Raw genomic sequence first — 12,588 nt, forward strand, 5'->3', positions numbered from 1 at the left:
TCACAATATGTTCAGCCTTCAGGCTGCAAAAGTGAGAAACCACTGACTTAAAGGCACTTACTACTGCCCCGATAGCTAATGGAGCTATTCCCTTAACTCAGGTGGCAGGGGCCTGTGCTTTGGTACAAAAGTTTCTGGATTCAAACTCCTACGGAAAAGAGTTGTTACATTTCCACAGCAGAGAGGGAGGATGGTCCAGGGGTTAGGGTATCAGCTAGCGACCTGAGTTCCATTTCTTGCTCTGCCACAGACTTTCTGGATGACCTTGGGCAAGTCATTTATCTCTCTGGGCCTCAGATTTCCATGTGTACAATGGGGTAACAGCCCTGCCCTGCTTCACAGGGCTGTTATGAGGCGCTCAGGGTCTCCAAGGAGTAGAGGCGAGATAAAATCCCAAGATGGTGACACCGGGGCAGCCTCACTTAAAATGGTCGTGCAGCTCTGTCTGGAAACAAACGAGGGACGCAGCCTTATAGAAATACAGGTGGTTTTTTTTACATGCAAAAAGTTAAATAGTGGACACTATTCGAAAAGCCAGCATGTTAGGGCACGCTGAATTCTGGCTACAACATCCAATACTCATGCCTCAGACTAACCTCACAAAAAGAGCAGGAGTACTTGTGGCACCTTAGAGACTAACAAATTGATTAGAGCATAAGCTTTCGTGGGCTACAGCCCACTTCTTCGGATGCATATAGAATGGAACATATATTGAGGAGATATATATATATATATATATATATACACACACACATACAGAGAGCATGAACAGGTGGGAGTTGTCTTACCAACTCTGAGAGGCCAATTAAGTAAGAGAAAAAAAACTTTTGAAGTGATAATCAAGATAGCCCAGTACAGACAGTTTGATATTAAGTAAGAGAAAAAAAACTTTTGAAGTGATAATCAAGATAGCCCAGTACAGACAGTTTGATAAGAAGTGTGAGGTGTGAGAATTCTCACACTTCTTATCAAACTGTCTGTACTGGGCTATCTTGATTATCACTTCAAAAGTTTTTTTTCTCTTACTTAATTGGCCTCTCAGAGTTGGTAAGACAACTCCCACCTGTTCATGCTCTCTGTCTGTGTATATATATCTCCTCAATATATGTTCCATTCTATATGCATCCGAAGAAGTGGGCTGTAGCCCACGAAAGCTTATGCTCTAATAAATTTGTTAGTCTCTAAGGTGCCACAAGTACTCCTGTTCTTTTTGCGATACAGACTAACACGGCTGCTACTCTGAAAGACTAACCTCACGTTACACAAAACCTTCCCCACCAACTGCAGCCGGCAGTGTAGGCAGTGAAGTGAAAGAGGTAGTAGCTCCAGAGAGATTGACCCGGCCTGCTCTCCGCCCCCATGCTAAGAGGTCCAGGCTGGTAAGACAGTGATGCTAAACCAACAGGCATGAGGGACCTCCCCAGAAGGCATGGGCTGTGCAACCACTAGGCGAGGAATTCCAATGGTATTTTACACCAGCTCAAGCTTTCATCAAGGTAAGGATCAGCCCACTGCGGCAGGCCAGATCAGACCAATCCAGTGGCTGATCTAGTTTGGTAGTGGGTCTCCTGGCTATGCCAAAACAGAGCTACCGTCCATCCAGCCCTAGGAGCTCACCTCTGAGAATCTCAGAAATCGATGGCGGGATGGGACCTCGAGCCCAGCCCCCTGCTCTGAGGCAGGACCAAGTAAACCTAGCCCACCCCTGAGTGGTGTTTGTCCAACCTGTCCTTAAAAGCCTCCTTTGGAAGCCTATTCCAGAGTTTAACTGTCCTTAGCGTTCGAAAGTCTTTCCTAATATCTAACCTGAATCTCTCTCCCTGCAGATTAAGCCCCGTTCTTCTTGTCCTACTGCCAGTGGACACGGAGAACAGTGATCACAGCCTCTTTATAACATATCTGAAGACTGCGATCAGGTCCCCGACTCCTCCCAAGTCTTCTTCAGACTAAACATGCCCCGGTGTTGCAGAAGGTGAGTCAGTTACCCAGCATGGCCTGGTGGTCAGGGCAGTGGAGAAGGAGCTAGGAGACCTGGGTTTATTCCTGACTCAGCCGGGTGACCTTGGGCAAAGTCACTTCCTCTCTCCGGGCCTCTTTCCCGTCCTTTGTCGGGCTAGATTGCCAGCTCTTTGGGAGCAGGGTCTGTCTCTCGCTATGCGTCTGGGCAGCGCCTGCCACAACGGGGCCCTGATCTCCGAGCAGGCCTGGAGGGGCTACTGGAACAGATGTTGATAATAATGCACAGCAGTGTGCGGAGGTGTGGGCCTTGGGGGAGATTCCTTCCTGCTCAGGGGCTGGGGACGAACCCCTGCCTGGAAGTTGTAGGCAGGTTGGGAGCCCTAGGTTTAGCCTCTGCCCGTGTGCTCCAGCGCTCGAGGCGAGACGACGTGACGTGACCACAAGTTAGAAACGAACATCGTTGCCAATGCGCTGACTGTTAAAACCAGCATCCCACGCTTAAAATAAGGCCCTGGATAAAACTCCAGAGCTCCCGTCCCTCCCCCACCCCTCCCCCTCGTGTGGTGCCCTGCCAGCCTAGGCCGCCATGACGTTCTGGATCCCCAGCTGCTCCTTGAGGCGCTGCAGCTGGGCCAACGTGATGTTGTTGCCCCCGCACACGATGATCACCAGGGAGCCCAGGGCACGGCCCAGTTTCCCCTCCGCCTGCAGCCTCTGCACCACGCCGCTGTAGACGGCAGCCAGCGCCGCCCCGCAGGCCGGCTCCACCAGGATCTTCTCATCGTCTGCACGGGGGGGAGGGAGGAGAGATGAGGGAGGGGCTAGTTGGTGCTCCGAGCGGCCTTGGGGTCACTCGCCCATCCCAGGGGTGAGCAGGGGTGGGGGGTGACACGGAGCTGGCTGCCCCGGGTGGTGAGCTGCTGGCCCATGAACAGGGAGGGGGCTCACCAGCTTCAAGGTGCCGATGGGGGGATGGGGGGGAAAGTTGGCCTTGATCCATGACAGCTCTCGGGGGGGAAGGGCCAGTGGAGAGAACAAGCCACAAACGGGCTGGAAAAACTTGTGGGGGGGCTCTTCCCCTCCCGAGGGCAAAGCTAGGAGAGAATGACCTGTTTGGCCACGGTCAACGCAGCCACTGCTCTCCCCTATAGTCAGGGACACGCAGGACCTAACTGACCACCCCACGGGGTAATGAGAACAGCAGGGGGCGCTCTCGCTTGCTCTGTCGGATTCCCCTCCTCCGCCCCACAGGCCGTTTCTGAGCGAGGAAGCAGGGAGGGGATAGGGTCAGCACGTGGAGGGAGGCTTGTTAGCCTGTCAGGGACTCAGGGACAGCTGTGGCTCTAGGGAACACAGCGGGTTGCAGGAGAGGCGTTCTCATTGGCAGTCACAGGATGCATTGCCCCTTTAAGAGGCAAGGGGACCAGTTCCTTTGCTGCTTCTCAGTGGGGCCAATTTAGCCCACCTGGTGCTACTTCAGTTGGTGGCATCTGTCCCAGCTGGGTGGGGCCAGGCATGCTTTCTATAAAGAGGACCCAGGCAAAGTTCTGAGTGGCAGCAGGCAGAAAGAATCTCAGAGGAAAGCCCCAGGGGGGGTAATTGTTTGGGGTTCAGGTTTAAAAGCCAAGGCATGGGGAGGACTGTTTAAAAGCTTCATTTGTCAGGGTGAGTGGGAAGGGGAGAATTTTGCCCATCAGGAAGGGGAGTGGCCCGAGTTTTAGGAAGGATCTGGAGAAGCAGTCCCGTGTGACATTTTTGTTAAGAGTATGGTTTGGGCTGGGAGAGGAGCTCTGGCCAGGTTCTTCCGGTGGGTTTTAAAACACCCTGTCACCTGTGGGGGGACACTTTTCACAAAGTGATCACTCTAGAGCGGACCCCTCAGCCCTCCTCCTCAAAGGAAACCCGCACAACCCTTTCAAAAGGTGAGCCGGGGAGCTTAAATTCATAACTTTGCTAGATACTAAAAATCATGGACTGAACAGACACTGGATTTATGGCTTATTACAGCAATCTGTAACCCACTAACAACCCCCTTCCCCCCTGCTGCCTTCTCCCCCTTCCTCCCATGCTTGGAGGGGTGTTAATGGGCCACTTTACCTTGAAAGGTCCCCTGAAATAGATGTTAACTACTTATGCTAAACAATCTGTCCCACCCCGTATTTAGCTCTGATGCTTGTTCCCCAGACCTGAAGAAGAGCTCTGTTTGTCTGTGTAGCTGGAAAGCTCCTCTCTCTCACCAACAGAAGCTAGTCCAATGGAAGCTATGACCTCATCCATGTTGTCTCTCTAGTCTAGTGGGCTCTATAATGATTTGTGAGACCTGCAGGGATGTGTACCTGCCACTAGGAGGCAGCAGGAGGCCTTGACCTGTTACAGGCACAATCTGGTACTGGGGCAGCACCTGCTTGGGGATGGGCAGAAGGGTGAGGAGCCTGCAACTTGCAGGGAAATGGTCAGCCATTGTGTGGGGATGACTTGGCAAATGAATGGGACACAGACCGTCCCTGCCGTGCTGTACGACTAGAACCCCCCGGCCATGGTCAGCGGGGCTATTTTAAATGTTTCTCTTCACCTCTGGGGAGCAGCAATGCCCTGGAACAAAGGACCCTCCTTTGGCGTGTTGCTGTCTGGGGAGGGGGGGGGGGCTGTTACGTACCCACAAACTTTTCGATGGCCATGACTGCCTCCTGGTCCGTGACGACCTCTGAGAAGACTGGGTGCTCTCGGGCCAGCTTCAGCGTCTCCGCTCCCACCGTCTTTGCCCCCAGGGTCTTTGCGACGCTGCAGCCAGGAGAGGAGAAGAGGAAAGAGACACGTCAGCTGGTGATGACGGAGTCCCCACAGCATACCCTTGTAAGGTCAGCACTCTCTATCCCTGCGAGCATGCAGGCAGACAGGTTTTTTTCAGGCAGGGCCCTGTGGGATCTTGGGGTGGAGCCCCACTGACCCCCCCACATTCCCCTTGCCAGAGCAGGGATCCCTGCATTCATGCTGCATCTCTCTGTACAGGACGGAGTGCCCCAGCTTTAGTGCTGCTACCACATTGGGTAGCACTGAGCAATCCCTTGTCTGAGCATCTTCCCTTGGCCCCTGTCTCGGATTGGACAGACAGCCCTTTCAGTTCTCCCTTGCTGCCATCGGCTGTCCGTGGCACGAGTTAACTGCTGGTGAAGCCTCGTTCCTACCTCTCCCTAGAGCACAAAGGAGCTTAATTTTGTAGATCTCGGCCCAAGTGCTTACCCCCATCTGCAGTGCCCAGAGAACTTTGCCCCCCCGTGGGGCAGCATTGTTGTGCTATGCACAGGAGGGGGCTGGGTGGAGGAGCAAGTCAAACCCAAATAGCATCCAAGACATGTAGGCTGCAGAGTAGAGAACAGGGAGGGGAATCGTGAGGCTGCCGCCTCAAGTGTCTCCTCCATCAGCCCCCAAGCCGTGGTTCTGCCTAGCCCACCCCAAGCCACGGCTCCTCTCCCTTAACATCGGGTCACAGGCCGAGCGCTCCGGTTCGCCCTCCTCCCCTCACTCACCTGGTGATTTCTGGCAGCGTCACCAGCTGCCCAGCAGCTATGGCAGCATTCAGGCTGTGCGCCCCTTTGGTCTCCATGGCAACAATGGGCACATCCTCCCAGCCTGCCTCACGGAGGCCCTGGACCACTCCGCACAGCATCCCACCGCCTCCCACAGATAGGGCCAGCGCCCCAGGCTTGGAGTCCAAGTCTTCCTTCAGCTCCTTCACTATGGATGTGTGGCCTTCCCTACAGGGAGATAGCAAGTGGGATCAGGACCAGGGGAAGGGAAGGCCATGGCTAGAGATGACCCGAGATCAACAGTCCTGACCCCGTTTATCTAGAAGAGCCTGGAAAATACAGGTCTTGATTCTTCTCAGCAACACCAGTGTCATCCCCCTGAATTCAGTGGAGTTACTCTTGGTTCACTCCAACATCAGAGAAGCTGGGTCTCCCCCCAGTCTCGGATACTTTGGTTTAGCAGCCTGAGACCATTTCAGCTTTGAAAGAGTCACGCGGCTCAGGCTGCATCTCGCTGCCTATGGGGACGAGTGACACCTCAGCACAGGCCCAGGCGTGAGAACTAGAAGGCCAGGGGTTGTGTGGACAAGCAGGCTGAGGTCCCGCCTCCGTCCAGGGTGGGAGGATCCCTGTAAGTCTTCCCAGCTATAGGACTTTCTAAGGCACTTGTCCCAATGGTACTGAGACGCAGCTGTTGTTTTTAGGGCAGGGGTGGGGCGTATCAGTGCTGGGGAAGCCCAGATCTGAACGAACATGGAAATGGGCGTGGATTCCCTTTCTTACGTCCTTTAGCTCCCAACCCGGGTTCAATGCACAGCTATCCAGGCTAGGCTGGTGGCAGCGGCTTCTGCGGATGCGCTGACTTTAGAGATTCCCCATGTGGTGCGTGGGCCACAACAGTGGGTGGTCAGTAGACGTGCACTCTCTCTCCATGCTGGATCCCACGCCTGGTGCGCCAAGAGATGGTGGCCACACCAACGCAGTCCAACCAGAGGGTGAAAGCTGATGCCCAGATAAATTTGTTAGTCTCTAAGGTGCCACAAGGACTCCTCGTTCTTTTTGCTGATACAGACTAACAAGGCTACCGCTCTGAACTCTGCTTAGATAGTCCACCCCCTTGTGTGGACAGAATGACCTTGTTGGGGCTGCATGCAGCCGGATTTAATCTCGGCCCACAGTGACTCAGGCTAGCAGGGATGTTAATAGGCAGCAATGGCTAAAACGAAGCCTTCCAGCCTCTGGTGTCCACCCCTCCCTCAGGCCACATACCAGATGAGGGGATCATCGAAAGGGGGCACATAGACCCAGCCAGGGTTGTTCTTCACCAGCTCCTTGGCTTGTTCTATGGTCTCATCCAGCATCTGCAGAGAAGAGACGTTTTATTAGCCACTCACAGCAGCTTATGGACAGAACCATGAACCTCACCGCCAGTGGGGCAGCTCCCTCCGCAGATCTGTCCCAGTCCTGGCTCTGGAGCATGGTGGGGGGAGATACTGAGGCTCTCACCCCAGGCAGGCAGTCTGCTCTCTCTCATATACCCCCTCACCCAGCCATGCACATACCTACCTCTCCCACAATGCAGACAGTGGCCCCCTCGTCCTTCAGCCGCTCGATGGTGAAAGCTGGCGTGGACGTGGGCACAAGGATGGTGGCTGGGATGCCCAGTTTCCTGGCAGAGTAGGCAGCTGCCAGGCCAGCATTGCCACCTAAAAGCAACCACATTGGGCCTCATGGTTTCCTGCATCCCACCGTGCAGTAGAAGTCACGGTGCTGCCTCCGGTGCCTCCCAAAGCAGAGTGTCCCTCTGCCCTCTTCTCCTTCGGCCCTCCCCAAGCCTGGCGGCTGCCCAGGAGTTTCAGGAGGTGTGGGAATCTTGCAGCACCCCAACAGGAGGACAGTGTCAGGGTATGGCGGGGAGGTGGGGAGGATTGTAACCTCCCAGGAACTCAACATTGCATTTCCCATGTGACCAAAGATGTCTAAAGCCCCGTTGCCACCCTCGCATGACCCACACCAATACCATCACTGGGGCGTCTCTTCTTTTGGCAATTGTCCCACCAATAACAGCATCAGCCAACAGGAGGCAGTCTGGATTTGGATTCCTGGGCATCCTTGTGGGCATTATTTACATCCAGGCCCAAGGAGAGGAGCTAGCACCCGGGAGTTTCTGGGGCAGTAGGAGCTTGGGTGTGACACAGCCACCAGCCCCCTTCGGGAGCCAGGCCCTGGGTTGGTGTATCTCACCTGAGGAGCATACGAAGCGCTCGCAGCCTCTCTCCGCCCACTGTGGAGACAAAGCAAGAGGAAGGAGTGAGTGGGAGTGAACGTGGCCTCAGCCGGTGACTGCCCGAGAGCTGCTCCTCTCTCTGCAGTCTAACCCCTCCAACCCCTTTGATACTTCAGGTCATTCTCCTTTTATGCCTCTCGTCGGCCCCTTCCGTAGAGTCTCTGCATCACCATCAAAGCCACCATGACCCCGCAAGGCCAAGCAGCAGCCTCCCTTCTGCTCCCGCAGCCCCAGTAATGTGGAGTCTCAGCAATTTCCACCCTCCTCTTCCAGTCTGAGAGCAGAGGGTTCGGTGGGCGCCCGCCCAGGATCGGGTGTCTGCTATGGGACTGCTGTAGTCTGCTGCTCAACAGCAGCCAGTTGGAGAGATGTAGGGAGCATAGCTCGTGTCCACTCCAGGTGGGCACAGGAATCCAGGCCAGGTTCTTCCCCTCCTAGGGGTTGCACCAGAGTCCATTCCAGGTGGGCACAGGAATCCAGGCCAGGTTATCCTTAGTCACCCCTAGTTAGAGGTCAGGCGTCATGGGCTAATGCTCCCTACAGTATATGGGATTGCTGCAGGGAATGCCCAAACTGGATTGCTGTGCCTGCTGCAAATGGATCCCAGATTCCCAGCTACCCGCCGTCTCTCCACCCCCACCCCCACCCCCACCCCCCTGGCCAGCAATGGCACAATCCAGCTTGGCTCTGCAATCTTCTTTCCCCACCAATCGAACTTTGTGCCCTTGGCAGTGCCGCTCAGAGTCTGTACCATTTTACAGAGGTGGCCGATGCCCCGGATTTTAAAGGAGCCCGTGGGCTGAGCATTGTCCAGCTTCAGGTAGACGTTGGTGCCAGCCACCTTGGAGAGCGGGACGCTGTCTCTCAGGGGCGTGTTCACATGCAAGCTCCTGGCAGAAGTCATGCTGGGCTCTGAGGGAATAAGGGAAATAAGACCCATCATCAGGACCCAGGATATTCTGTGGGTTTATCATGGAACCCACTTCTTGCTATGGATTTATGCTCCGGGGTCTCAGTTCCCATTTTATAGAGGTGTGAGCTGCCTATTCGTTTCAATGAACTGTTGACACTGAAGCCTAATAATGGCCCAAGTGTCAGGATGGTTAACTGTTTCACTGCTGATCATTTCAGCTAATTTATTTATGCCTCACCTCCAAATTACCTCCTCCCTAGGCATAAAAAGCCCCAACTCCCCCTACCCAGCTGTTCCAGCTTCTCCCTTCTCCCACGTGGACAATGCAAAAAAATCTGTGTCACAATGAAAGTGTGGAACCAACATCAAATAACCAGGGGATCTTGTTGCAGAATCGACACCCAATTTGCCTTGGGGTACATGGGTCCCTGCCCAAAATGTCACCCTCCCAAGGCTCTCTCTGGCCACCTCTATCCAACTGCCGTGGCCTCAGGTCCATCCACTCCCTCTTCTCAGCTCTTGGTGTAGATCTGGTCCCCTCTGTGCTCCCCAGCTGCAGGCCATGCTGGACTGTGTCTGCCGGATTTGTCCGAGTCCCATTCTCGCTGTAGATTTTCACATTAAAACCTTCGTTTGCCCCTTAGCTTATGGCTCCCTTTGGCTAAGCACTTTGTGTCCCTGTGTGTGACAGATGTCATTCAGGATGAACTGCACTGGGGGGAATGGGGTATGGAGCCTTTCAGCTTGAGGGGCCAAATCCAGACCTGGCCTGAGTGCCACTCCCATGTGACCCCAGGTCAGGCAGTAGATTGTATCCCAAGCCTCATCGTCCATTTGTGTCTTTCTTCCATTCCTGTCCTGTCTTCCACGTGGCCTGCTAGGCCTGGGCACAGTCTGCCACGTTCCTGCCCTCACTCACCCTTCGATAATCTTCTCAAAACACGGCGAGGTCTATAAACCCACCTTTTCCCCTCAATGACGGGGAGTAAATGACACCCGCAAAACAGACCATGGAACTAGTAAGATGCCTGTGTAATATCCCCACCACAGGCCATCAGCAGGATTGCAAATTGGGGCCTCCAGGGGCCTCCTTGCTGCTGCCACTTGAGTTACAGTAGCTTAACAGCAGTAGTGGGCTTTTATCCTCTACATGGACCAGCCACTAGAGGGGGACATAAGACACTTGGCTACCGTGGTTAACCTGGCACACTCAATCACTGCCCCCCATCCCTTGTCTATCGGTATGTCTGGAAGGTAGGTTCTTTGGGGGTCAAAGACCTCCCTTCATTTTTGTCTATAATCTCCTTAGAATGCACTGAATTGATACATCAGTGGAGCTGGTCAAAAAATGCGAAGTTTTTTTTCTTCCATGAGAAACTTGAAATTGTTTTCATCTTGTGCTAATTTTTTCCACAGAATTTTAGGGATTTTTATACCTATATAAAAATGCTTTTTGTTTTTTTGCCCCCTTTTTTCCTCTCACTGCATCCAAAAGAAACATACATGAATGTTTCTCAGTTTTCTTTGAAAAATTTCAGCCAAACAAAATGTTTTGATTTGGTCAAAAAGCTATTGTTTGTTGTGGGATTGGGGGGGGGGGGGAGAGTTGTGATTTTGTTGTTGTTGTAGTTGTTACCACCAGCTCCATGAATCAGTAATTATTAGTAAAGAGTAGATCTGGCCAGCAATATGGTTTTCCTGGTCCATGAAAACTTTTGCAATATCAAAAAGTGTTCCCTTCCCGAATCAGGACAAAATGTCAAACTTGAAAATTCCCACAAATTAAAAATCTGAAACAAATGTTGGTTCTGGTCAATTTACATGTTTTGTTCCAATTTTGATCATTTTTTTTTTGTTACTTATAATTAGCTTAAAAGTTGAAACAAAGTTATTTTGAGTTGGCAAACTGGACTTTTTTTATTTAGAACATGGCGAAATGAAACATTTTGGCAATTCTGAAACTTTGTTAAAAAAAATGTTTCAGTCGAAACATTTCTCAAGACTGACCTTTTCCCAGGCAAAGTTTCGTTTTTGACAAATCAGCATTTTCGGATGGAAAGATGTTTTGGTGAAAAATTCCCAACCAGCTGTGGAGATCAGGGCCTCCTGTGTAGCATTCCCACCTAGCTCTGTGTGGAATGACTTAGGGGTTTCAGTCCCGTTCCGTCACCGCAGCCCACCCCCCTAGGTGGGCCTAGTTAGCATCTAGGCAGAGGACTGACCATACCATGGTTCTGAACTCCTATCTCGTCCCAGAAGTGGAGACAGAGGCACAGTGTTGGGGCATGTGTGTGTGAAACTAACCCTGCTACTGCCCGCACTGCATCTGTCTTCAGACATGAGTCCGACCAGGGGATTTCATTCTGTAGACATGCACAAGGCAAAGATCCTGCTGCTAACTCAGGGACAGCCTATTTGCAGGGGGGACACGGTCTCGGAGCTGAAAGAGATCTGCAATGCTGCTGTAAACCCTTCTCTTAGCTCTGGGCCTTACCTCAGTGCCATCCCATTTACAGCTGATCCCCCTGGAGGATCATTTGCCAGGGGAAATACACAAACAGATCATCCCTGTGAAGGCAAGTCGCTTGGCACGTGGGGCTGGGTCAGAGGGTGGGGAGGGAGGAGAGGAGAAGGCTACACCATTGCCCCACAGCATCTGCTCTGGCCATCCGGCTGCCTGTGGCTCCAAAGTGAGTCCTTCTTGGTTAGACAGGCACTGGCAGAAGTGCAGGGACTTGGGAGTTAAAAGCTGGAAAAGGAAGGGAGGAATGGGGGAGGGGTCCCCAGAGATCCAGCAGGGAAACAGAGGCATGGGGCAGCCTGTGTGTGAGGGAGAGACAGCGAAGCAACCTCCTTTGGAATCCTGCTGATTACTGTTAAAAGTGGGCAGAGCCCCGTGGCGATGCCTGACTCCGCATAGGTTTGAGCAGCTGCCTAGCCCGTCACAGGAACCCGATCAGTCATTACTGGACTTGCACTGGACAAAGCAGTTGAGGGACAGTTTTGTGAACAAGTGGCCACTTATTCTGGCCCAAAAGAAATCTCAGGTCAGGCACCAAAGAAACAGAGATAATCAAAAAATCAGGGGCCAGTTTTGAAAATGACTGTCCTTCGTCTTCAAAGATCTTCCGCTGCTAAGGTGATGAAACCACAATAGGTAAGTAGGAGCACTTCTAAAACCTTCCTTAATTCAGCTCACCAAACCTCTCTTCTGAAGCTTGAATCCAGCCACCCAACAGCCCTCTGAGCCAGGGAAATGCTGTTATCATCAATGCGTAGATGGGGAAACCGAGGCACGGAATGATGAAGTCACTTGCCCACGACCCTAGAAGGAGTCAGTGTCAGAGCTGGGATTAGAACACAAGTCCTCCCAGCCCTGTGCACTGACCACACCTTCCTATGTATGTATTAGTAACAGATGATAATCTCACTGTGTGCTGGGAAAGGAAGAAAGTGAAGGCACTTACCGGTTAGCGTTAGAGCAGAGCGGCAGGGCCTTTAGCTAATGTATGCCCTGATGGCTTAGAGGCTGCCGCTGTCGAGTGCAGGAGCGAGCAAGGCTGCCGGTCTCCTGTGGTCCCTTCTCGGCAGCTAGGGTAATCTGTGGAGCCACGGTCTCATTGGAGGATGCTAGTCCCTTGGCAAGTTTTATAGGCCCATGGTTTGTGCTTGGTGGCCAATTGGGGAATGGGGCACCCCCCCACACCCCCTTGCCTCTGATGTCATTCCCCTCCCCTGCTCAGCAGAGAGATTCCAGCTAAAGGGAAACCAGCAGCAACAATACCAAAAGGGAAGAGGTCAGGGAGGGGGAATTCTTCAGGCTCTTTGCAAAAGGAAAAGAGCCTATTTCAGGCACTCCCCTGCCAAAAGGAGGGTGACGCACGCTGGGGAGGGACATTGCT

The 12,588-nt window shown here is 52.9% G+C and overlaps 1 protein-coding gene across 1 annotated transcript; it reads right to left on the reverse strand.

Moving 5' to 3' along the window:
* Nucleotides 1-2,535: 2,535 nt before the first annotated feature.
* On the reverse strand, nucleotides 2,536-11,955 carry LOC135890505 (L-serine dehydratase/L-threonine deaminase-like). The gene is made up of 8 exons (XM_065417925.1): nucleotides 11,886-11,955; nucleotides 8,525-8,685; nucleotides 7,731-7,770; nucleotides 7,053-7,192; nucleotides 6,756-6,847; nucleotides 5,487-5,714; nucleotides 4,616-4,740; nucleotides 2,536-2,744 (listed from the first exon to the last, which is right to left on the reverse strand). Exons 1-8 carry the CDS (start codon nucleotides 11,953-11,955, stop codon nucleotides 2,536-2,538), a joined length of 1,065 nt encoding a protein of 354 aa, XP_065273997.1.
* Between the last annotated feature and the right edge of the window lie 633 nt (nucleotides 11,956-12,588).

This window comes from Emys orbicularis, chromosome 16, assembly GCF_028017835.1.
Source record: "Emys orbicularis isolate rEmyOrb1 chromosome 16, rEmyOrb1.hap1, whole genome shotgun sequence".
NCBI classification, from domain to species: domain Eukaryota; kingdom Metazoa; phylum Chordata; order Testudines; family Emydidae; genus Emys; species Emys orbicularis.

Excerpts from the sequence above, each read along its gene's own strand:
- LOC135890505 (XM_065417925.1), bottom strand. The coding sequence starts at position 11,955 with ATGATAACAGCATTTCCCTGGCTCAGAGGGCTGTTGGGTGGCTGGATT. Across the intron at positions 8,686-11,885 it reads AGCTTCAGAAGAGAGGTTTG|AGCCCAGCATGACTTCTGCC; the intron begins GTGAGCTGAATT and ends TTATTCCCTCAG. Across the intron at positions 2,745-4,615 it reads GGCCATCGAAAAGTTTGTGG|ACGATGAGAAGATCCTGGTG; the intron begins GTACGTAACAGC and ends CCCCCCGTGCAG.